Raw genomic sequence first — 25,000 nt, 5'->3', positions numbered from 1 at the left:
TAACTCAAAAGGGCTGCGTATCTGTATTTTGCCCAGGGCCCCCAAATGGCGGTCCTACAATGAGTTGTGCCCCGTAATGAAACCAACTCCTCTCCTCCGTTCTCTACAGGTTTGTGCAGTTCTTCCTGCGTCTGGGCTGTGGCAAGGCGGCTCCGGACCCGCGCTCCCAGCCGGTGCTGCTGCAGTTCAGCGTGGACGGCGGGCTGAGTTGGAGCCTGCTGCAGGAGTTCCTGTACAGCAACAGCAGCAACCAGGCGCACCTGGTGGCCCTGGAGATCCCCCTGAGGGCACGCACCTCCGCCACGCGCCTACGCTGGTGGCAGCCCTCCGAGAACGGACACTTCCACAGCCCATGGGTCATCGACAAGGTACAGTGATAAGAAATAGACGAGAACTGCGCTGGTGGCAGGCCTTGCTTGGTTGGTTAGTTAGTTGTAGTGTACTCTAATGTTAGTTAAGTTAGTTCACACACATCACTACTAGTTACTCACTCAGCATGTTAAGTCTATAGAATGTCTATGTGTTCCAGTGAAGTGACAAGTGTACAAGCGATGCAATGTGGGCGGATTCTGAGATAGAAATATTTTAACTATGAGCGAGGCGTGTTAGCTAGTAACCAGGGCTTAACACTAACACACGCCAGGTAGCCAAATGCGGGTGAAAGTCGGCGTTGGATAGTAGATACCGAAGGTTCACTAGCCATTCTGGCGGGTCCGTTACTATTCTAAATGATGAGGCACCGCATTTTGTAGTTTTTCCCCTCAGACCGTCTTTGCTACAAGCGCAATGCAATGCGATTTCGCGAGCCTACAATACCCATGAAGCACCTGTGTCACGTGTCACCTGTGCCTCAGGCGCGAGAGGAATCTGATAGAGCTAGTCTTGCGAATATGAGTGGCAGCAGCGAGGTACCAGCAGCACATCAGCGCGCGTTTGGAAATGTCACTGAAAACCTTCACGTGAAAATAAAGTAGCGAAGTTCATCTCAACTGACCTGTTTTGGGATCTGTCATTACAATGCATAGCCTAGTAGTAGTGGACATTAAAATGACCAAGGCGAGAGGAGAACACCTCAGTCTTGTGAAAGTCTTGAGACTAATTAGCGCAGTGATAAGACAAGGACACATGCGGCATTAATAATGTTCGGTTTCAATAATTTTCTGATTTGCCTGTATGTCATCATACCTTAATATTCCTCCATGTTTCTTGTGCCGTTGTTCCCGACTGTCAAACGGGGCTTAAACAATGCGCAGTAGTAGCCTTCCAGACTGCACAAATCATGTCCCATGTCCCTTCGCATGTGCCCATCTTGCCTTGCGTCCGTTTAGCCTATATTTTAAACAACTCAATATTAAACGGAATGAAAGGAAGTCGTAGCTCCTTCTGTAGTTACCGGCCGCATATGCGTGTGCCTTCTAGTGGATAGCCTACTTTTATGAGAAAATATTCCAGAAGAGGTGTTATTCTACATCCATGACCGAGGACATGCGAAGCTTGGCAATGACTTTGCACTATCTACTTTGCGCATCGAAAGTGCCCTTCAGATCAAAGACGGAAATATTTTGCTCTCATGTAGGCCTAGCTTACATTTGTGCCCTTCCACAACACTGTGCTTGGTGTTTCTGCACGGCTATGCCATTCCTCAGATAAGTTAATCTGTTCTTATAGCATGCATGCATGCATGGACCAGTTAATAACAATTCTAGTTATTAGGCCCTATATTATATTGTATTATATTATAGGCTATTATATTATATTATATTATATTATATTATATTATATTATATTATATTATATTATATTAGGCCTATATTATATTATATTATATTATATTATATTATATTATATTATATTATATTATATTATATTATATTATATTATATTATGTTAGGCCTATATTATCCTACATTACATTATTACAGCCTATTATATAATTCATTAAAGCTGCTATGATGGTTAAGAAAATTATGGCTAGTGAAGAGGCCCAATGGCTAGTGAGACAGGAAAACCACTAGCCAAAATGGCTGGTAAGCGAAAAAGTTAGTGTAAAGCACTGCTAGTAACCAGTTGGAATACAGACTTTGGATAACTGACAGTACTTTTGCATTGGCAGTTAAACTCGTAGGAACGTTTAGCGAACGTTCCATGAACGAGTAGGCGAGTTAGCGAATTAGCGAGAAGCGAGTAGCGTATGTGAAAGTAGCTTTAGTTAGTTAGTTAGTAATCAGGTAGTTAGTTAAGTGAGCGTGCATTCATTCATACATTCTTCCTAAAGTAGGCTAATGACTGGCAGGCCTACAATAGACTGGACTGCCTTTGAACTTTGTGAATTTTGCAGACTGTTTATTTGTTTGTTTATTTATTCAGATATTTTCATGAATTTACTTAAGAGAATTATTTATTTATATGTTTGTTTGTTTGTTTGCATTATTTTTGGCTGCTCGTCACCTAAAGTGACTGAATTCCACTAGATCAGCATGACCCCGGATTTTTAGAAAAAAGATTTATTTACTTCTTTATTTTGCTGAACTCATACTCTTGGAGAACATGCACAGTATAGTGTGAGTCATATCCCTTGAGGGATTTCTCTCTCTCTCTCTCTCTCTCTCTCTCTCTCTTGCTCTTTTATGTGCTGGTGTAATTTTATCATAATGTTATTGAGACAGTGGAGTTTATAATCTTATTTACTGGCTGTTTTATGTCCATTATTTTCTGCTTTCATATAAGCCCCAGAGGCTTTGGCAAACATTGCTGTGTGAACTGTAACCACAATAGTGTGTGTGTGTGTGTGTGTGTGTGTGTGTGTGTGTGTGTGTGTGTGTGTGTGTGTGTGTGTGTGTGTGTGTGTGTGTGTGTGTGTGTGTGTCTGTGTGTGTCTGTGTGCGTGCGTGTCTGTGTGCGTGCGTGTCTGTGTGCGTGCTTGCGTGCGTGCGTGTGTGTGTGAGTGTGCATGGTGTTCTGTGTCAAAAATGCAAAAGCACACATGTGGAGTGGACATAATTTAAAGTAATTTACTGTAATCCCAATAAATGGTCTGTGGGTCAGATAAAGGCTGGCTAGCTCTTTGCGTGATGATGTTTATTAAATGTGGCTCTACTTCTCATGCGTATGCGTGTCTGTGTGCTGTAATCCAATGGGCTTGGGGTTAGTGAAAGGTTGGCTTGGCCCTTATATAATGTTTATTAAATATTGCTCTACTTCTTGTGTGTGTGTGTGTGTGTGTGTGTGTGTGTGTGTGTGTGTGTGTGTGTGTGTGTGTGTGTGTGTCTGTGTGTGTGTGTGTGTCTGTCTGTCTGTCTGTCTGTCTGTCTGTCTGTCTGTCTGTCTGTGTACTGCATGCACGTGTGGGTGTGCGCGTGTGCGTACATGTGTGTGTCTACCTGTCTGTCTGTCTCCCTGCCTGCCTGCCTGTCTGCATATGATTGCATGCACATATGCGTGTGTGTGTGTGTGTGTGTGTGTGTGTGTGTGTGTGTGTGTGTGTGTGTGTGTGTGTGTGTGTGTGTGTTTGTGCATGCATGCGGGTATGTGTGTGTGTGTGTGTTTGTGCGTGTGTTTGTGTGTTTGCTTGTGTGTGCATGCATGCGTTTGTGTATGTGTGCGTTTGTGTGTGCATGCACGTTTGTGCGTATGTTCTCATGTCTGGTACCCACAGGTGGTTGTGGGGGGCAGTGCCAGTGGCTGGGGCCCCCTTGAGGACGACTTCTCCTCCACAGACGGGCGCTCCTGGCTCCTGCACCCCGGCGGCACCCGCATGCCTGTCTGCGGCTCGGACGGAGAGGCCTTCGCCTTCATCGAGAAGTCCAACACGCGCTATGGGGTCACCACCGACATCAGCGTGGGCCAGGACGCCTTCATCCAGTTCGACTTCTCCGCATCCTGCTCCGTCACAAACTCCTGCTACTGTGAGCTCCCTCACTTGCAGTTGCATTCACAATCACAAACATATTTCACAAAAACAGTAGTTGTTGCCAAGCAAACACTGGTATTAGGTGCCGTTTACACGTAGCTGGATATTTTTATATGTGGATATTTTTTTCTCCTGGTTGTATTGGTTTTGCATTGGTTTTGGCCTTCCGTTTCCACGTAGCAGATATTTAAAATCCAGGTATAAAAAGCAGGAGAAAAAAATATCCTGTTTAGGGGGCTGAAACGCATTCGTTACAATGGAGGATTTATTTTTATCCACATGTTGCGTTTACACCTAACAGGAGAAAAAAATACCCTGCTAAAAAAATATCCTGCTACGTGGAAACAGCACCTTCATCTCTAACTCCTGCCAGTGTGAGCTGCCCCCTCTGCCTTACTCACAGTTGCATTCACAACCACAGTTAAGAGAAGTGATAACTATTATCAACCCCTGGTAACAAGTGGCAGCTGTGGCATAGTGGTCCCCTCCTCCCTACACATCTATCCATGGCTGAAATGTCCTTGAGCAAGGCACCTAGCCCCACATTGCTCCAGGGACTGTAACCAATACCCTGTATCTAAGTAACTGTAAGTTGCATTGGATAAAAACCTCAACTAAGTGTAATGTAATGTAATGCAATGTATTAGTCACAAATTGCTGCTACTGTGACCTGCCCCTCTTGTGTGTTAGAGGGGTCCATGAAAAAAATGGCCATGATCATAAAATCAAGAAATGTTGTGATGTGTGTGATGAGTGTGATGTTTTATTCTACTTTGTAGAAGCAATTGCTATTTTACTGGGGCTACAACGTAATGAATGAAAGTAACCAGAAAATGTACATTTTGTGACTATGCATGTTTTTGTGGTGCGAATGCTTGTGTGCGTGCGTGTGTGGGTGCATGTGTGCGTGCGTGCATATGTGCGTGCGTGTGTGCGTGCATATGTGCGTGCTTGTGCATGTGCGTGCACGCGTGTGCGTGTGCGTGTGTGTGTTTTATAGATATTGAGCTGGAGTACTCTCTGGACCTGGGCCTGTCGTGGCAGCCGCTGGTGCGTGACTGCCTGCCCACCAGCCCAGACTGCTCCTCCTACACGCTGCAGAGGCTGCTGGTCTCAGACACTTACAACAAGTGGGGCAGGGTCACCATCCCCATCCCCTCTTACGCCAGGTACCATGAGGCACAGACTGCATACGCATTAACACACACACACACACACACACACTGACACATACACACACACACACACACACACACACACACACACACACACACACACACACACACACACACACACACACACACAAAATTATTCATACATCTACAAACACACGGTAAACTCACACACGCACACACACGCACGCACGCACGCACGCATGCACGCACGCACGCACGCACGCACGCACACACACACACACACACACACACACACACACACACACACAGATTCATACATCAGATTATCATACAACTTATTCATACATCTACAAACACACGGTTTCACACACAAGTTCATACATCAGATTGAACGATTCACAGTGCATCTTGACAGTTCTCCTTTTATATTTCTCAAAACATCAACAAAAATGTTCACACACATATGCTTACACTCGCACATAAACCCATCATACATACATTTGCAGTCAGATGTGGAGAGGCCAGCCCAGCAGTGCACACACATGGTTTTGTTTTATGTAAAAGGAAATGGCATGGAATTTAAGGCCTCTGCTGTCGTGCTGTCGAGGTTGCACGAATTTGCGCATTAAGCTGTTAGTTCGTTCTCTGCATTCTCAGATCTCCGGCCACGAGGTTCCGCTGGTTCCAGGAGGCTCCGTTTGACAAGCAGCAGACGTGGGCTCTGGACAACCTCTACATCGGGGACGGCTGCCCGGACATGTGCTCTGGACACGGACGCTGCAAGCAGAGCTCCTGCGTGTGAGTCACTATTTTCAACTAACTATTTATGGTACAAACTACTTTGTGATGTCTGGTTGGACGAGACTCATTGCACAATGCACGTCTGGCCTTGTCCTGTCCTGCATCACTTTGTTAATCTCCATGACATTGTTTCTAAAGCGACCTTGGGTTCCATGAAAGGCATTATAAAAAACTATGAATCTATAAAAAAATATAATAGTTATTATTATTATTATTATTATTATTATTATTATTATTATTATTATTATTATTATAATGAATGCCACACTGAACATTGGGCTCTACATGATGCTTTTTTTCATAAATGACTGAAAGCTGACATCTACACAGTCGTTACAGTTGCTGCTTGTGAGTGACTGCTGACATCTACACATAGTCTTGTCCTGACTTAAAAGAGAAACATGCAAAAATGTTTTTTGCATGGCCTTATACAGCCCTTGTGTAAACTAATCTGTTAATTGGCAATGTGTGCTTAACCGGTTACAACCTCAATTAACTAACTAATTACTGTCACTGACTCCTGTTCTAATATTATTCTGGTTCATCTTAAGGGTGATCTTCCCCTGTCTATCCCCCACAAGTGTGGTGAGGAGTGGGGAGGTGAACAGGCTAACTGTAGAAGTGTTCGGATATTACTCTGGTTCATCTTTTTAATATGTATTATTTGGTCTTTTATTAGTTTACATATGATAGGAAAGTGAGAGATTTGACAGGAAATGAATGGGAGAGAGAGATGGGGAAGGTTCAGCAAAGGACCCGATCCTGGGTCGTTGGTGTAGCTCTAGTTCAGTGGTGCTCAAACTGTGGTACGCGTACCACTGGTGGTACTTGAGACATCTCTGGTGGTACTTGGAAGAATTCATTTTTTGTGCATTGATTTGAAGGCTGATCAAGTTGTTGCAGTCTAAAATGTCTCTTTGGCCTCACATTTTGTAATATTGAACTGTATGAATCTGAAAACATAATGCAGAATAATACTAGGCAAGCAAGAAATGTAAAAACAAACTTGAACTGAATGTGACAATAGCTGTTGATGCCATTAAGAACCTCTCCTGTATTGACTGACAAAAGTGAATATGGAAGGCCTTTACTGAGATATTCTAATGTTGGTTGTCAATGTGGTACTCGGAGAGCTCAATATTTTCTCAGGTGGTACTTCACGCAAAACGTTTGAGAACCACTGCTCTAGTTCATCTTAAGGTTCATCTCTCCCCCTTGTGTCCCCCCACTGCAGGTGTGATGAGAAGTGGGGTGGTGATTTGGCTAACTGTAGACGGTGGGATAATGATATTACTCTGGTTCATCATAAGGGTCATATTTTCCCCTTGTGTGCCCCCCGGGTGTGATGAGGAGTGGGGTGGTGATTAGGCTAACTGTAGACATGTTATGATGTCTTAAGGCTCACCTCTTCCCCTTGTGTGCCCCCCAGGTGTGATGAGGAGTGGGGTGGTGATTAGGCTAACTGTAGACATGTTATGATGTCTTAAGGCTCACCTCTTCCCCTTGTGTGCCCCCCAGGTGTGATGAGGAGTGGGGTGGTGATTAGGCTAACTGTAGACATGTTATGATGTCTTAAGGCTCACCTCTTCCCCTTGTGTGCCCCCCAGGTGTGATGAGGAGTGGGGTGGTGATTAGGCTAACTGTAGACATGTTATGATGTCTTAAGGCTCACCTCTTCCCCTTGTGTGCCTGTCTTAAGGCTCACCTCTTCCCCTTGTGTGCCCCCCAGGTGTGATGAGGAGTGGGGTGGTGAGTACTGTGACGAGCCCCTGGTGCAGCTCCCCACCCAGCTCAAGGACAGCTTCAGCCGCGCCCCCGCCCTCAACCACTGGCACCTGCTGACGGGGGGCAAGCTCAGCAGCGTGTGTGGAGCAGTGGCATCCGGAGCAGCACTGCACTTCAGTGGAGTGAGTGTGTGTGTGCGTGTGTGCGTGTGTCTGTGTGCGCGCGGGTGTGTGTGTGTGTGTGCGTGCATGCGTACGCATGTGTGTATGTGGGTGTGCATGGGGTAGCAGCGTGTGAGGAGCAGTGGCATCCGGAGCAGCACTGCACCTCAGTGGGGTGTGTGTGTGTGTGTGTGTGTGTGTGTGTGTGTGTGTGTGTGTGTGTGTGTGTGTGTGTGTGTGTGTGTGTGTGTGTGTGTGTGTGGTGTGTGTGTGTGTTGTGTGTGTGTGTGTGTGTGTGTGTGTGTGTGTGTGTGTGTGTGTGTGTGTGTGTGTGTGTGTGTGTGTGTGTGTGTGTGTGTGTGTGTGTGTGTGTGTGCGCGCGCATGCGTGGTTTGTGTGGGGGATAGTTGTTTTAGGTGTATGTGTGGGTGGGAGTGTTTGTCTGTCTGTCGTACATCTTTGCTTGTGCAGCACAGTTTTAATTCTATTGGGACACAAATAAGTAAATATTCATGAACCAACCTGGACTTAGCCCAGCTTTGAACTCTCAGCTGATGTTTACATCTCAATCTTTGATGATGTCTCTCTCTCTCCCCCTCTCTCTCCCTCTCTCTCTCTCTCTCTCTCTGTCTCTCTCCCTCTCTCTTCCTCTCTCTCCCTCTTTCTCTTTCTCTCTCTCTCCCTTTCTCTCTGTCTCTCTCTCTCTCTCTCTCTCTCTCCCTCTCTCTCTCTCTCTCTCTCTCTCTCTCTCTCCCTCTTTCTGTGTGTGTGTGTGTGTCTGTATGTGTGTGTCTATGTGTGTTTGTGCGTGCGTGCATTTGTGTTTGCATCTATGTGTGTGCGTGTCTACAGAGCTGTACTCGTCAGCTGGTGACGGTGGACCTCAACTTGACCAGTGCCGAGTTCATCCAGTTCTACTTTATGTACGGCTGCATGATCGCCCCTAGCAACCGTAACCAGGGCGTGCTGCTGGAGTTCAGCCTGAACGGAGGCATCAGCTGGAGCCTGCTCATGGAGATCTTCTACGACCAGTACAGCAAGCCTGGGTACTATAGCTTCATATCTCTGATGACCAGTCACTAACGACCAGTACAGCAAGCCTGGGTACTATAGCTTCATATCTCTAATGACCAGTCACTAGCGACCAGTACAGCAAGCCTGGGTACTATAGCTTCATATCTCTGATGACCAGTCACTAACGACCAGTACAGCAAGCCTGGGTACTATAGCTTCATATCTCTAATGACCAGTCACTAACGACCAGTACAGCAAGCCTGGGTACTATAGCTTCATATCTCTAATGACCAGTCACTAGCGACCAGTACAGCAAGCCTGGGTACTATAGCTTCATATCTCTAATGACCAGTCACTAACGACCAGTACAGCAAGCCTGGGTACTATAGCTTCATATCTCTCATGACCAGTCACTAACGACCAGTACAGCAAGCCTGGGTACTATAGCTTCATATCTCTGATGACCAGTCACTAACGACCAGTACAGCAAGCCTGGGTACTATAGCTTCATATCTCTAATGACCAGTCACTAGCGACCAGTACAGCAAGCCTGGGTACTATAGCTTCATATCTCTAATGACCAGTCACTAACGACCAGTACAGCAAGCCTGGGTACTATAGCTTCATATCTCTAATGACCAGTCACTAGCGACCAGTACAGCAAGCTTGGGTAGGGGAAATACAACTAGCCTGCTCATGGAGATCTTCTACGACCAGTACAGCAAGCCTTGGTAGGAGAAACCAGTTACTAGTGATCAGTACAACTAGCCTGGGTAGGGGAAACTAGTTACTAATGACCAGTACAGCAAGCCTGGTTAGGGGAAATACTACATTACATTACATTACATTACATTACATTACATTACACCAGTTACTAATGGCCAGTACAGCAAGCCTGGGTAGGGAAACCAGTTAATAAAGGTTCTTATATCTAATGTCCAGCACAGCAGGCCTCCGTAGGGGGAACCATTTAGGGTTTACGTGCTTTTCCAGCTGCGGACAACCCACTGTATGTGTGTGTCTTCTCTCTTCCCTCTCTGGAAGCTTTGCCTACTTTTTTCTAGTTTGACTTTTTTTCAGCTGCTGACAGCCTGTGTATGTCTGCATCTGCTCTCTCCCCGCTCTCTCTCTCGTCAGCTTCGTAAATGTGTTGCTGCCCCCTGCTGCTCGTCAAGAGGGAGTGCGAGTGCGCTGGTGGCAGCCTCAGCACGACGGGGCCGACCACGGGGACTGGGCCCTGGACAACGTGCTCATCTCCGGCTCCGACTCGCGCGCACACATCTCCGACACATTCGGCGGCGTGGCATTGCCCAACCACGAGAGGGCCGCTGCCGACGGAACACCATCCAGCCGCAGCCCCACCGAGGACATCGAGGAGGCTACTGGTAAAACATTACACTATATAGAAATTAGTATGCTATATTATACGGAAGCTACTGGTAAGACATTACATTATATTAAAATTTCAGCTAACAGCTGATTAAATTATCAACCATATCTTTAGGCAAACTTGAATGAAGAAGATACTATCCCATACGCACTACTTTCTGAGAGCACGTGTGAGTGTGCGTGTTTGGGTATTTGAACTGATGTAAGGCTGGTTGCTGTACTCAATGCTGTGCTATATGTTTACTGCAATGTTCAATGATGTGTATTATGTCTTTGTGTATGTATTTTGTTTGTGTATTTATGTAAGCTGTCAGACACCTTCATTTCCCTCTGGATTAATAAAAGTACTCTTCTTCATTTATGCACTTAATGCCTCTCTCTCTCTAGTTGGTGAGCACTGGCTGTTCTCTGAGGACTGTGCTGTGGAGCGCTTCTGCAACTCTCCTGACGGCGTGATGGTGTGTGGAAATGTCGACGGCCGAGAGGTGTACGCTGTCACTCATGACATCATCCCTGACAAGGGCTGGGTCATGCAGTTCAAGGTATACAACTCTGTCCTAACTTTTTAAACATGTCTTTTGTCACTCCAAAGCCAAACCTTTTTAAACGGCTGTCTCATCACTCTGATGCAGATGCAATATACAGAAATAAGAATTAATAACCCATATCTAACCCATATCTAATATTAGACCACTGCCAACCATGAGAAAAACAAGCGACAGCCATCAATTTGCTGAAAAATGGAAAAAAGTGTAGTTGTTAATCCCTTTTTTATTAATCACATCATGTGAAATCAGCAAATACGTAGAACAAAGCACTGCTAAACACTACACGGACCGAGCGAGACTCTACCTTCATATGGATGTGTGTTGTTCCCAGGTTGCGGTGGGCTGCTCCCTGCCCGAGAGGCCGGCTGAGCGCCAGGTCCACGTGCAGTACTCGGTGGACTTTGGCGTGACCTGGAAGTACCTGGTGCCCCAGTGCCTGCCGGCCGACCCCCGCTGCGGTGGCCAGGTGTCCCAGCCCTCCGTCTTCTTCCCCGCAGAGGGCTGGAAGAGGGCCGTCTACCCCTTACCCGACAACCTAGCAGACTCGTGAGTGTAGTGCTTCGATCATTACATTACATTACATTACATTACATTACATTACACTTTGCTGATGCTTGTTATCCAAAGCGACTTACAGTTATTTTACAGTAAGTATTGGGTAGTGTTTACAGTCCCTGTAGCAGTGTGGGGTTGGGTGCCTTGCTGCACGGCACCTCAGCCACGAAGTGAGATAGGGAGTGGAAGGGTGGGATTCGAACCTGCTATCCTCTGATCTAAAGTTCGTCACGGCTGCCCAACTTACTTCATAACCTCTGCATGATAAAGAACCGAGAGTAGCAGCTGAAATGTACTTAACTGTAGTTTGTGTGTGTGTGTGTATGTGTGTGTGTGTGTGTGTGTGTGTGTGTGTGTGTGTGTGTGTGTGTGTGTGTGTGTGTGTGTGTGTGTGTGTGTGTGTGTGTGTGTGTGTGTGTGTGTGTGTGCTTGTGTGTCTGTGTGTGTGTGTGTGCTTGTGTGTGTGTGCGTGCGTGCGTGCGTGCGTGGGTCTTTGTGTGTGCATGTGTGTGTGTGTGTGTGTGTTTATGTGTGTGTGTGTGTGTGTGTGTGTGTGTGTGTGTGTGTGTGTGTGTGTGTGTGTGTGTGTGTGTGTGTGTGTGTGTGTGTGTGTGTGTGTGTGTGTGCACGCGTGTGTGTGTGCGAGCGTGTGTTCACGCGTGTGTGTGTGTGTGTGCGCGTGTGTGTGCATGTGTCGGTACATGTATGTCCAGGCCGGTGCGTTTCCGGTTCTTCCAGCTGCACTCAGACCTGCAGTGGGGGCTGGAGAACTTCTACATCGGGCCGGCGTGCGAGGGCCACTGCGGGGGCCATGGGGACTGCCTGGACCAGCGCTGCCTGTGTGACCCCGGCTTCTCTGGACCCAACTGCTACGCCAGCGCCCCTCTCAAGGTACTGTAACTCAGTGTTTCTCAACCTTATTTTAGGCGAGGCACCCTTTCAATTCATAAAAAATCTCAAGGCACCCCAAGCCAACAAGCCGTAACATGGCATCGCATCCGATACCACACAAACGTAGAAAAGTAATACATTTGGAGACGTTCGAAGTTGCAGCTTTATCTCAGACAGGCTATATACAGTATATGCAATACTGGGGTGACCTAAATTTACTTCATTATGCGTAAATGGTGGATGAAAAATTCCACTGAGTAAGCATTAATTTATTAATGTAGACAAATATGTATCACATTACATAATTTATTTAATTATTAAGGTCAATTTTACATACCGTCAGCCAATTTCCGTGGCACCCCTGAGGGGGGCGTGCGGCACCCCTGTTGAGATACACTGCTGTAACTAGCAGCACTCATCAGCAGGCCCGCTGACAGGGGGGACAAAGGGGTCAGTTGTCCCAGGCCTAGGGAGCGGGTGGGTGGTGTGGTTCCCATTACAGTGAATGCATTGAGAGGGGGGACCTTTCAGATGGTTTTGCCATCGGCCCTGTCTGCAGCCCTGACTGACGACTATTACTCATGACTCATTCATTAGTTTGTCTCCTTTTATATCGAGACGTCTTTTCATAACCTTTGTATTGTTGGTAGCACGCAGTACTGACAGTGATTACTTATGACTGTTAATAGCTGTTCATCTGTCTTGTTTTATTTTATATTGAATCCTCTTTTCTTTCTATCTCTATATTGTTGGTAGCTAGCTGTACTCATCAGTCATGAGTGGATGCACTCTATGTCTGATCCTCAACAATGTGTATTGGCACTGTAATATATGTGGTATTTGCCTTTGTCCAGATTGTGTACAATATATGGTCTAGCAATATGATTGGGCAATAAAAACTTGACGTGATGAAGTAAGTAATGAGTGACAGAAGTTAGGCTCTGTCATTGGCACTTGCTCTTCTTTTGTTATTTTTGGCTAATATTGTCGTCTTTCTTTTTTTCTTTTCTTTCCTCTTCTTTTCCCAATTCTCCTCCTCTCGTCTCCTCACCTCACCTCTCCTCTCCTCTCCTCTCCTCTCCTCTCGTCTCCTCACCTCACCTCTCCTCTCCTCTCCTCTCCTCCTCTGCTCTAGGCTTCTCTGAAGGAGCGTTTTGATTGGGAGGGGGGCCGTGGTTCCCAGTGGCAGGTCCTGGAGGGTGGCCGTCCCTGTACGGACTGCGGGGTGCTGGTGGAAGGCACGGCTCTCTATTTCGGTGGCGCCGACGCCAGACAAGCTGTCACCGCAGACCTAGACCTCCGCGGGTCCAAGTCAGTCCCCCCTTTCTATCTGTCAACAAAAAAGTAAACACAGGATAGATAGATAGACAGACAGACAGACAGACAGACAGACAGACAGACAGACAGACAGACAGACAGACAGACAGACAGACAGACTGACTGACTGACTGACTGACTGACTGACTGACAGACAGACAGACATTATTGTTCCTATGGGAAATTCGTTCTCACCACAGGGATGCCGTCACAGCAGAGCATGTGCCTTCAACAGATCTGTAAACCCAACTGTACATTATCAGGCAGGGCAGGTAGACAATTAGAGGAGCAACTAGACTTTTTATCAGAATCAAAATCAGAATCAGAAAATTTAAGTCGTCCCAGCAATGGGCAATTCGGTTCACAGTCTTGGTGGCAATAAATAGTAATGACTAATAAAATAAAATGCTATGAATATGAGGTAGACAAGACAAACAATAAATGTCATAAATAAGATTAGAATAAAAAAAGGTTCTGGAAAATACCTCCAAAAAATGTCCAGTTGACCACAAGTTAACTCGTTTGACTAACAGGAGGCGAATGAATGAACATTTCCACAGACATTTTTGGCTTAACGTTTATATTTACCACAGCATATTTCTGTATCAGAAAGGCTGCCAGGAGGACTTGTTTAACAGTGCCATGGGTTGTTTACAAGTGTGTGTGTGTGTGTGTGTGTGTGTGTGTGTGTGTGTGTGTGTGTGTGTGTGTGTGTGTGTGTGTGTGTGTGTGTGTGTGTGTGTGTGTGTGTGTGTGTGTGTGTGTGTGTGTGTGTGTGTGTGCATATGTGCATGCGTTTGTGTGTGTGTGTTTGTATCTGTGTGTGTGTGTGTGCGCGCATGTGCGTGTGTGTGTGCGTGTGCTTGTGTGTGTGTGTGTGTGTGTGTGTGTGTGTGTGTGTGTGTGTGCGTGTGTGCGTGCGTGCGTGCGTGCGTACGTGCGTACGTGCGTACGTGCATGCGTGCGTGTGTGTGTGCGTGCGTGTATGCATGTGTGTATTATTGTTGTGTTTTCCTGTGGCGGCTGCCATTTGGTGGGGCGTACTATATGACATCATCATGGCTGTGTGGTGTGGTGTGTTGTGTTGTGTTGGCAGGTTTGTGGAGTACTGGGCGAGGATTGGCAGTGAGGACAACATGACCATGTGCCATAGGCCCACCTGCCGCAGGGAAGGAGTGCTGCTGGACTACTCCACTGATGGAGGTGGGGGCCCACTCTACTCAGCCATGAACATTATCAAAACTTGTTGGCCGTTGGGCCTACTTCAGGCGACTCTTGCATAGAGACAAGGAGTAGTATGGTGTTTAGTAATTTAAAAACCCTTTATTTTAACTGGGGTACATAACTAAAAACGCCAACCGGTTTCAACCTCACAGGGTCTTCATCAGGGCGTGACAAGAAAGAGTTCATTTGCGTGACCTTTTTATCAGTTCACAGGGTCACATGATGGTTCCGGTTCCGGAACATTATCAATTCAATTTTTTATTCTTTATTTACATCAGACACAAAATGCATGGTCCAGATCAAAGTAAACAAAAATTCCATAGAGAAGTTAAGAAAATAAAAAATAGAAGATAAAAGATGGGTATACACCCATCAAAACGTTCATGGTCATGAAAAGTTGACTTTGTTAGGGCTGTCTTAACCATAACATAGACACACAGTCATAAAATGTTTATGTTTGTAATGTACGTATAATGTTTATGACATATCCATAATTCCATTACGACACTGGTATAACCTCTTACATGGACGTAGGTTTGCGTAGGGACATATCACAAACAATATTTTGGGAAGACCCTAATGGTCCCTATCAATATTTACCATTTTTAGGCTACTTCATTTTATTTTTGCGAGCTCCATTGTCCCTACCAGAGATAAGACCAAAGCCACGCCCTTCAACTCTGTCAATGCCATTTAACATTCTGTAAACCTTAAAGTTATTTTTTTCCAAGCTTAAAGGGACACTGTGTGAGATTTTTAGTTGTTTATTTCCAGAATTCATGCTGCCCATTCACTAATGTTACCTTTTTCATGAATACTTACCACCAGCATCAAATTCTAAGTATTCATTATATCTGGAAAAATTGCACTCTTCATACATGAAAAGGGGGATTTTCTCCATGGTCCGCGATTTGAAATTTCCAAAAATAGCCATTTTTAACTGCAAAAATTACTCTACTTGGACCATACTAGAAAATATTTGTTTATTACTTAGTAAACTTTCATGTAAATATCGAATTTGGCAATAGGCAGCCCAGTTTCAATGAGCAGCATAGTTGCAGTACCCTTTTTGACCATTTCCTGCACAGTGTCCCTTTAAAATAATGTTTCTAAAATTGTGGCAGTGGTGCAAGAAGGTGAAATGTGCTACTGAATGACTATAGCTGTGGGCTATAACAGCAGAATGTTGCACTTTAATATGTGTTTTGTTTTGTCCTTTTGTGTTGTTCCTTTTTCCTTTTGTCCTTTTTTATTGTTCCTCTGTTCTTTTTTCTGTCATTATTGATCTCATCACTGTTCCATTAGGTGTGTCCTGGACCCTGCTGCATGAGATGGACTACCTGAAGTATGTGTCGGTGAGGAGGGATTACATCGTGCTGCCAGAGGGGGCGCTCACCAACGCCACGCGCCTGCGCTGGTGGCAGCCATTCACAGTCTCCTCGGGGCTGGCGGCGCCCAGTCTGGAGCGTGCCCAGTGGGCTCTGGACAACATCCTGGTGGGAGGCTCCGACATCAACCCCAGCATCCTGCTCGATACATTCGATGATGGTAATGCTACATTTGTAGGCCACACAGTATTCAAATATTCAATGCTCGAAAAAAAACAAACAATTGCACTCAAATGTGACTTTTGATTTTAATTATTTCACATATACTGTATGAAAAGGTTAATGGTAAATAGAATCAAACGTGCTCAACTGTATGCCCTCCTTTTCTCTCCTCTTCCATCATATCTTCCTCTCACTCTCTTCGTCCTTTTTTCGCTTTTACTCTATTATTACCATGACCTCTTTTTCGGACTGTGATTTGTACACAATCTCTCATTGTCCATCTCTCTCTCTCTCTCTCTCTCTCTGTCTCTCTCTCTGTCTCTCTCTCTCTCTCTCTCTCTCTCTCTCTCTCTCTCTCTCTCCCTCCTACCCTCTCTGCACCTGTTGTCTCTGCGTGTCCTCCTCAGAGGGTGTTTCTCATGAGGAGAGCTGGAGTTTCTACCCTAATGCTGTGCGCACGGCCGGTTTCTGTGGCAACCCCTCCTTCCATCTGTACTGGCCCAATAAGAACCAGGACGGGACGCACAACATCCTGGCCACCCGTGAGCTCATCGTCCAGCCAGGATACATCCTGCAGTTCAAGGTATCCTAGCTAGATTTTTTTTTTGAGTGTTGCTTTGAGGGGACTTAAAATGCGTTTGATTAGAAGTAGGAAAAATGCACTTTCTAGCGTGCTCTCCTATTGCAAAAAGTGATAAATAGCTAAAATAATTGAGGAAAAAAAATAAATTCAAAAAACCATGTCACAAACAAACTGAACACAGAAACACTTTTGTTTGGAACATGGTGCAATAAACCATTTTCGTTACGTGTAGAAACGGTACAGTCTTGATCTCTTTCATGCTCTTAGGAGCTAGGAGTAACAGTGTATTTTGTCCCTTTGTTCTTGTCTCTGTTCTGTCTCACTCTCTCGTGTTTTTGTAGATTGTGGTGGGCTGTGAAGCGGACACGTGTGAGGACCATCACTCAGTGCTTTTACAGTACAGGAAGGATGCCAGGTCAGCCTGTGTGTGTGTGTGTGTGTGCGCGTGTGTGTGTGTGTGTGTGTGTGTGTGTGTGTGTGTGTGTGTGTGTGTGTGTGTGTGTGTGTGTGTGTGTGTCTGTGTCTGTGTCTGTGTGTGTGTGTGTGTGTGTGTGTGTGTTTGTGTGTGTGTGTGTTTGTGCGCGCGTGTGTGCTTGCTTGCGCGTGTGTGTGCGCGTGCTTGCTTGCGTGTGCACTGGCCTCTATTTCAAAACTGAAACTGAAACAGTTTTTAATTTGCTGTTGTTATTCTCTGCTGCTGTACCTCACTTCAGTCATTATTTTGGCCCTCTCCCCCCTCTGTCTCCGTGGCCACAGGTCTGACTCGTGGCAGTTGGTACAGTCCGCCTGCCTCCCCTCCTCCGTTAACAACGTGGGCTGCTCCCCATTCCAGTTCCATGAGGCCACCATCTACAGTCCCGTCAACAGCTCCGTGTGGACCAGGGTGACCGTCCAACTCCCTGACCACGTGTCCTCAGGGTAATTACATTACATTACATTTAGCTGACGCTTTTATCCAGAGCGACTCACATTTTTCAGGGTACTGGTTACATTCCCTGGAGCAATGTGGGGTTAGTGCTCAAGGGCACTTCAGCCATGGATGGAGGTGTAGGGAAGGGTCAGGTGGGATTCGAACCTACAACCCCTAGATTGAAAGACCAACTTCCTAAACCACCAGACCACGGCTGCCTAATGTCTCCTGTCCTTTACTCTCTTTACTCCCTATCTCTTTCTATCTCTCTGTTTGAGAAGTCTGTCATTTACAGTTTTTCTCGATTGCCTACACACAATTTTCGGAATCGGTCTTCGAATTCTCAAAACTCTACACACAAATCTCCAAACCTCACACACAACGGGCCAAACTCTTCACTACCTCTGAAAAATGCACGTCTTGTCTCAAAAAAATGTACTCTCTTCTAAAAACCTCATTTTGTCGTCAAATGACACACACAGACAGTCACTACAATACACATTTGCAGACCCATTAAAACACTGTTGGGCACAGGGTAAAACTAATTTCTCCCAGTAACTTGGGCTTTTTTTGTTCTGGATTGCATGGATACTGTGACATAAGTTGGAAAAACTTCATTCGCACAACTCACAAACAGAAACAGAAAGATTTTTATGTTTTTTCACAAAAACAACACAAAGATAAACCCCACTGCCTATTTGGCAGTACAAAAAAACCATTACATTACTGTATAGCCTATTGCTATGAAAAAAAAAACTCTATACTCAACTTGAAACACAGTAGAAACTTATTTTCTTCAGTGTTCTACTTACTAAAGAGGGTATTTTTCTGTAGTAAAATACTGAAATATTGGTTTTAGACTCGGAGTACACAGACGTGTATATATTTTACACATTTTTAAAAATCTTTAAAAATTGCACTAATGTATTGTAAAATATTGGGTAACCACATGAAAGTTATGTCTTGTATAACATATTTTTGAGTTCAAAAACTAAACAAATGTGTTTTCTCCTTGCATCCACTCATTTTTCATCAATATGACATGCAATGTGTGTCCTTATGGGGTGATGATTTCAGATTGTAAACTGGTATGAAGAGAGTTTGCCCATGTGATGAGGAAGTGAACATAGTATGGCAGTTGATTGTAGTGTTGTGAATGACAGTGTGTTCCATGAGAAACCCAGTGTTTTTCTTTATGAAAATTGAGTGTAATCCAGAGAATTGTGTGTAATGGTGTGAAAAGAGTGTGTTTTAAATCTGGAATTTGAGTGTTAAGTAGGAATTGCGTTTAGTGTTCAGTGACATTGGCTAGGGGAGTTGGGAAATGGGTGAGATGTTCCGAGAATTGTGTGTGAAGTACCAGAACTTGTGTGGAGGCAATTGAGAAAAACTGTAACAGGTGAATCCAAAATCAAAAAAATCTGTGACAAGATTATGTTACGACCATTGTCTTCAGTAACAAGGAATAAAACATGATGGCCATGGAATAACACATTAAAGGAAAAAGGATTGTAAGTGTGCAGAGCAGCCTCCTCACTCCTGCACACAAAGGTGCCCTGCACCTTTTCCTGGGATGTGCACAATTTTCACCCTCAACTGTCTTACCCCCCCGACCCCCACAGGGCCACGCAGTTCCGCTGGATCCAGAAGGAGGGCGCTGGTGAGCGGCACGGTTGGGGTGTTGACCACGTGTACATTGGCGAGGCGTGCCCCAGCCTCTGCAGCGGGCATGGGTACTGCACCACGGGCGCCGTCTGCATCTGCGACGAAGGACACCACGGTGGGTGGCCTCAACAAAGACCGTCTACTATTAAAAGAGGAATCAAACCACGCCTAGTACCCAATGTAAAGGAGTGTGCGCAAGTTCGGTCTCCGAAAGGGGCATTGTCCCCTCCTCCTTCTTTCTGTGGCATTTGGTGGTGGCACTTCCTCCATCTACAGTGCTAAGGGAAATGGGCTTTCCTCTCGTTTGTAATGTAGATTATCTGAACTATATGAATTAGATAACATGTAATCTATATAACCGCCTCATTTGTATTATGTATGTATCTATATTTCCTATGATCTCCTCTGCTGTATGTGTGACTAGGCCCTCTGAACTCTGTTGAAAAATCCATCATGACTAGGCCCTCTGAACTGTGTGTTCTTGTATACGGTATCTGACTGAGCCACCTCTCTCTCTCTCTCTCTCTCTCTCTCTCTCTCTCTCTCTCTCTCTCTCTCTCTCTCTCTCTCTCTCTGTCTACTCTCTCTCTCTCTCTCTCTCTCTCTCGCTCTCGCTCTCTCTCCCTGACTCCCCCCCCTTCTCTCTCTCTCTCTCTCTCCCCCAGGTGACGACTGCTCTCTCTCCACCACGGACCTGCCCAGCTCGGTGAAGGACAACTTTGAGTCGGGGTCGGTGTCCCAGGAGAGCTGGAGCCTGATCCAGGGAGGGGGGGTGGGCAGTGGCTGTGGCCAGCTCTCCCCTCATGCCCACGGGGACTCACTCTACTTCAACGGCTGCAAGATGAGGCAGGCCGTCACCAGGCCCCTCGACCTGACCAGAGCCAGGTACCATGGGTCAGTGGAGCCGCTGGAGTAGTAGGAGTAGATGGTAGAAGTAGACAGTAGTGTGCTAGTAGAGTAGTAGAGTAACTTTATTGATCCCCAGGGGGAAATTAAGGTGTCAAGTAGCTTACATAAAATGCACACATATAATGCCCACATGGACATAGGATGACCAGAGCCAGGTACCACGGGTCAGTGGAGTCGCTGGAGTAGAAGTAGCAGTAGAAAGTAACGTAGCTACAGCGTTTCCCAACTAGGGGTGCGTGTACTTAGCCTCGCGATGCCATCCTCTGTACTCCACCCAAAGATTTTGGCTCCGCACATCGTCTGGCAAAAGCCTCCAGCTCGGTTCTCTCAGTGTTTCGCCAATCAGCAAACAGTTGAGAGTGGTGACGTAGAACTCAACCGCAAGCTCCGTTACTGATTGGTTAAGGTAACTATATTCAGGGTGCGATTTGCCGGGGGGGATGGGGGGGATTATCCCCCCTTCTGGTTTTCATCTTTACTGGGAAAATATCCTCGCAAATAGGCCTATCAAAATAAACTAACAAAAATGTTGAAATGACAGGCAACTTGTGACCCTTTTCTGCAGTCTACATTGCACTCACTTTCAAAATTGCCCGACGTGGTGGAAGCTTTGATGTTTACGAGGTCCCGGACTCAACAGCACATATGCATCAAAGTTGCGTTATGTACGGGGATTAGTAACATATCGCTAATGCAAACGATCTGCGAAAATGAAACGCCAAAGCAGCAGTTAAGGGCCGTACACACACGTCGCGGCTATTTACTCGCTACTTGCTCACTCGCCTACTCGCCACTCGCTCTGGGTTGTTTTGTTTACTGGTTGTCATGGTTCCCGCTGTCCGCGCCAATAACGTCCGTACAAAACAAAATGTACGCTGTTTAACGTTGATCGTGTGCTGTGCAGAACCATGCATATAATGGTGTACACTGTATTGGATGTATTTTCCTCAACACTTTTAACCAGTGTGATGGCGTGCAGAAGTTGGGTGGTCAGAACACAGACCTGTGTTAATACAGGTCTGTGGGTCAGAACACCACAGGGGCAACGTCACCTGTCAATAATCTGTATTCTGCATTCCAATTGGTTACTCGCTTAACTCGCGTCGCTCGAAGATAAAATAAGTTTATCTCGGAACCCGCCCACATCGCATCGCTTGTACTCTCCTCGCCTACTCGCCAGCGAGACTCGCCAGAACACGTAGACATTCTATTGACTTCATCCGCTGAGCGAGTAACTAGCAGCGACGTGTGTGTACGGCCCTTTAGTCCTTTTTTGATGGACTATCAAATAGGAAACAATTACCAACTACTTGGCTAATGCCTACAAACAGGCGCGCAAAAGGGGCGCATTGCATTGCATTGCGCAGCGTCAGTGGGGGAGCTAACAAAGGAAATGTTTGAGACATTTGGTTTGAAATAGACTACTTTGCTTCCAACTCCCGACTGTTCTTGAGTGGCTATGCAAAAAGACGCGCCGACAGTAGGCAGATGTTGCGAGAGTTGTCCTGATCACTTTCCTCGGGGTTTGTTAGACCGCAGAGGAGGTGCGCGTTGCGCCCTCTCCCTAACTGATGAGGTGCCTATTGGATGCTTAATGCAAATGGCAAAAAACAGGTGCTCTAGGAAGGGAGGTGCTTTAAAATGGAGCAGAAAAGTTACTGAAATTGTTTAAGTATTTCTGTCTGCACATTAGGCTATGAAACCGTTGTGCCTTAATCGTAAATCTAGGCTACTGTCAAGGCAGACGGAATGGGTGGAGTAGCGCCTGAACATGCAATGAATTTGTATGACCCGACTAAAAGTTTGTAGAAAGTTGCAACGCATGAGGACGACACGTTGAAAGCCCCCTCTGCCTACACTCGGTGGCTATTTCTAAAATACACTGCCACGTTGTTTTAGACTGAATGAAGTGTTATTCATTTGATATCATCCAATATTGAGCTGTTAGTCACGTTAACTTCATTTTGTGACGTCACGTTTCATGAAAAAAAAAAACATCCCCCCCTCTGTTTTTTTGACAAATCGCACCCTGACTATATTCACACTTTCGTTTTGTTATTTGTATGCTTTTGCGACGCTATAACGTAACAGGCATGCTAATAAAGCACAATATGAGTTTTAATTTGAGTTTGGAACTTCAATTAATTTAAATGATAGAGTAAGATCAGACCATCTCCCATCGTCCACGGAGACAGATTCCTCATGGCTTTTGCCAGACTGATTGACGGAGTCAACAGTCGGCTATTCGCCCAGGCTAGCGTGTACCCATAGGTGCCACTCAGAAAGGGGGATGCAGTGGTGCATTGGCATCCCCACTTTTGAGCTTCCTAAATGAGGCTTTCTAAATCTTTCACTGCAGACAAATGAGTGGAGTGTAGCACAGTAGTTACATTGTTAAGAAAAAAAGAATCAAGAAAGCAAGGAGCATAGGCACATTGGGACAGAGGAAGAGATATAGAGCATGGCTTAGGGGTGCTCATAGGACAACAAAAAGGCTTAGGGGATATGTGAGATAAAAAGGTTAGGAAACGCTGTTGTAGTGTACCATACCATGTGTCAGGAGGGACAAGGTCAGGGAGAGGATGTCATGTAGGCCTAACTAATCAAAGATTTTCAATATGGTAAACCTAGAAAAAAGCATAGCATGCTTCATCAATGCAGGGAGGTGGGATCAACTCCGGAGAGGAGAGTGGGCAATCATTGATGGATATACAGTATATGAATGTAATTACTTGACCGAATAAACTAATTTCAGGGAAGTAAAAAACAACGAATGGATGAAAATTTGTCCTGACATTTTTAGGGCTTGAAATGATGAAGCCATTAAGCTACTAGCCAGATGCCAAACATCTGAAAGCCATAATTGTTCTTCTTTCAGTGATTAAAAAATACAATTAAAACGGTGAAATGGCTCAAAAGTTGTACCTTCATGAAGTAAGAAGCCATTTAAGTTTAAAAAGTGTGTTGTTTTGTGTTGTGTTCGGCAACTGTTGAAACAGACTGATAGATTGCTTTCTGTGGGGGCCGTATGAGATGTAAATTCACTGTCACTTAGTAACTAGGTGTGTCAAGCTCAGCAAATCATTCTTGCTGAAATGAGCTACAAATCGCTGTGAATTAGATGCAGCGTAACTCAGATTTGTCAAGCTGCAGTTATGCAATCACTGTAAATCTATAAAGTAATATATTTCCTTTCCCCACCGGGTCTCACCCACTCACTTTTTCTGCTTTCCTGCACTACATCTCACTCACTCTTACTCTTGTATGCCCTCTCTCTTTCTTCTCATCTTTTCCTTATCCTCATTCTATCCTTTGTGACCTTCCTCTCTGTTCTGTACAACTATTCCTTCTTAAACTATTTTCCTCTTCCTCTCTCCTTTCATCATCTGTTCTTTCTCTGTTTCTGACTTTGTGTATCCTTCTGACTTTCCCTATTTTATTCTCATTTCCTCTCTTTCTCCTTTTCTCTCTCTCATTCTCTCTCTATTTTTCTCTCTGCCCTTCTCTCTTATTCTATGACATCTTCATGTCACTTCTCTCCTTTTTTTCTCTTTTCCTCTATTTTGCCTGTTATCTCTACAAAATCTCACTGTCCATCTCTCTCTCTCTCTCTCTCCCTCCCTCCCTTTACCCTCTCTCTCTCTCTCCCTCTCCCCCATCTCTCTCTCTCTCTCTTTCTCTCTCTCTATCCCTCCCTCTCCCTCCCTCTCCCCCATCCCTCTCTCCCACCATAGTAAGATCATGTTCGTGCTGCAGATTGGCAGTGTGTCCCAGACGGACAGCTGTAATACGGCTCTGGAGCAGGAGGACTCAGTGGACCGGGCCGTGCTGCTGCAGTACAGCGTCAACAACGCCGTCAGCTGGCACGTCATCGCACAGCACCAGCCCAAAGACTTCATCAAGGCCCAGCGCGTCTCCTACAACATACCCCTGTGAGTTACCGACGCACAACGCAGACACTGGCTGGCTGACTCATGCTGGATGGTTTAGATCAGCTCTAGCTCAAGGGCCACATTGAGTTGAAAATATTTAGCGATGGGGGTGCTGTGGTGCAGCGCGTCGACACACCGTGTCATGTGTGCGAGACCCCAGTTCGAAAAAGAAAAAGATATTTAGCCGAGGGCCAGATGTCCCAGACACTTCTCTGTATCTATAGGGCAGTCATAGGTAGGTGGTTAGGGCGTCAGACTTGTAGCCCAAAGGTTGCCGGTTCCACTCCCGACCCGCCAGGTTGGTGGGGGGAGTAATTAACCAATGCTCTCCCCCATCCTCCTCCATGACTGAGGTACCCTGAGCATGGTACTGTTTCGCCACAGTGCTCCCTTTCGGGCGCCATTGGGGGCTGCCCCCTTGCATGTGTGAGGCATGAATGCAATTTCGTTGCGTTTAGTGTGCAGTGTGCACTTGTGTGCTGTGGAGTGCTGTGTCACAATGTCAATGGGAGTTTGAGTTTCCCAGTTGGGCTTTCTTTTCTTTACAGTAAGACTTCATGTACACTGACATACGTTGTTGTTTTTTAATTCCTACACATTGTAATGAAATGTATTTAAATCGTGTCACTACTTATTTAAAAGTTGTCTTCCTTGAAAAGGCTGTGCGGTCCAGATGAAATTGTTCAGCAGGCATTGCTCTGCACCAGACGTGATCCTGTTGTCGGCATATTTCCAAACTTATCAACGTATCAACTCTGCCAATTCTAACCACTGCTATTA

At 45.6% G+C, this 25,000-nt stretch overlaps 1 protein-coding gene across 1 annotated transcript in view; it reads left to right on the top strand.

Annotated features, from left to right (window-relative positions):
• reln (reelin) overlaps window positions 1-25,000 on the top strand; it is a 232,615-nt gene that overhangs the window by 199,932 nt on the left and 7,683 nt on the right. The window contains exons 44-62 of the mRNA XM_063196757.1: window positions 110-368; window positions 3,656-3,905; window positions 4,911-5,079; window positions 5,704-5,844; window positions 7,577-7,754; window positions 8,586-8,779; window positions 9,885-10,132; window positions 10,524-10,678; window positions 11,016-11,230; window positions 11,953-12,130; window positions 13,266-13,441; window positions 14,544-14,650; window positions 15,977-16,219; window positions 16,629-16,804; window positions 17,146-17,219; window positions 17,561-17,722; window positions 19,337-19,494; window positions 20,045-20,264; window positions 24,023-24,220. Coding sequence (XP_063052827.1) covers window positions 110-368; window positions 3,656-3,905; window positions 4,911-5,079; window positions 5,704-5,844; window positions 7,577-7,754; window positions 8,586-8,779; window positions 9,885-10,132; window positions 10,524-10,678; window positions 11,016-11,230; window positions 11,953-12,130; window positions 13,266-13,441; window positions 14,544-14,650; window positions 15,977-16,219; window positions 16,629-16,804; window positions 17,146-17,219; window positions 17,561-17,722; window positions 19,337-19,494; window positions 20,045-20,264; window positions 24,023-24,220 — 3,501 coding nt within the window. The remainder of the gene's footprint in view (window positions 1-109; window positions 369-3,655; window positions 3,906-4,910; window positions 5,080-5,703; window positions 5,845-7,576; window positions 7,755-8,585; window positions 8,780-9,884; window positions 10,133-10,523; window positions 10,679-11,015; window positions 11,231-11,952; window positions 12,131-13,265; window positions 13,442-14,543; window positions 14,651-15,976; window positions 16,220-16,628; window positions 16,805-17,145; window positions 17,220-17,560; window positions 17,723-19,336; window positions 19,495-20,044; window positions 20,265-24,022; window positions 24,221-25,000) is intronic.

The sequence above is a fragment of the Engraulis encrasicolus genome, chromosome 4, assembly GCF_034702125.1.
Source record: "Engraulis encrasicolus isolate BLACKSEA-1 chromosome 4, IST_EnEncr_1.0, whole genome shotgun sequence".
NCBI lineage: Eukaryota > Metazoa > Chordata > Actinopteri > Clupeiformes > Engraulidae > Engraulis > Engraulis encrasicolus.
The sequence above is the reverse complement of the archived record's forward strand: the minus strand, read 5'-3'. Positions and strand labels throughout refer to the sequence as shown.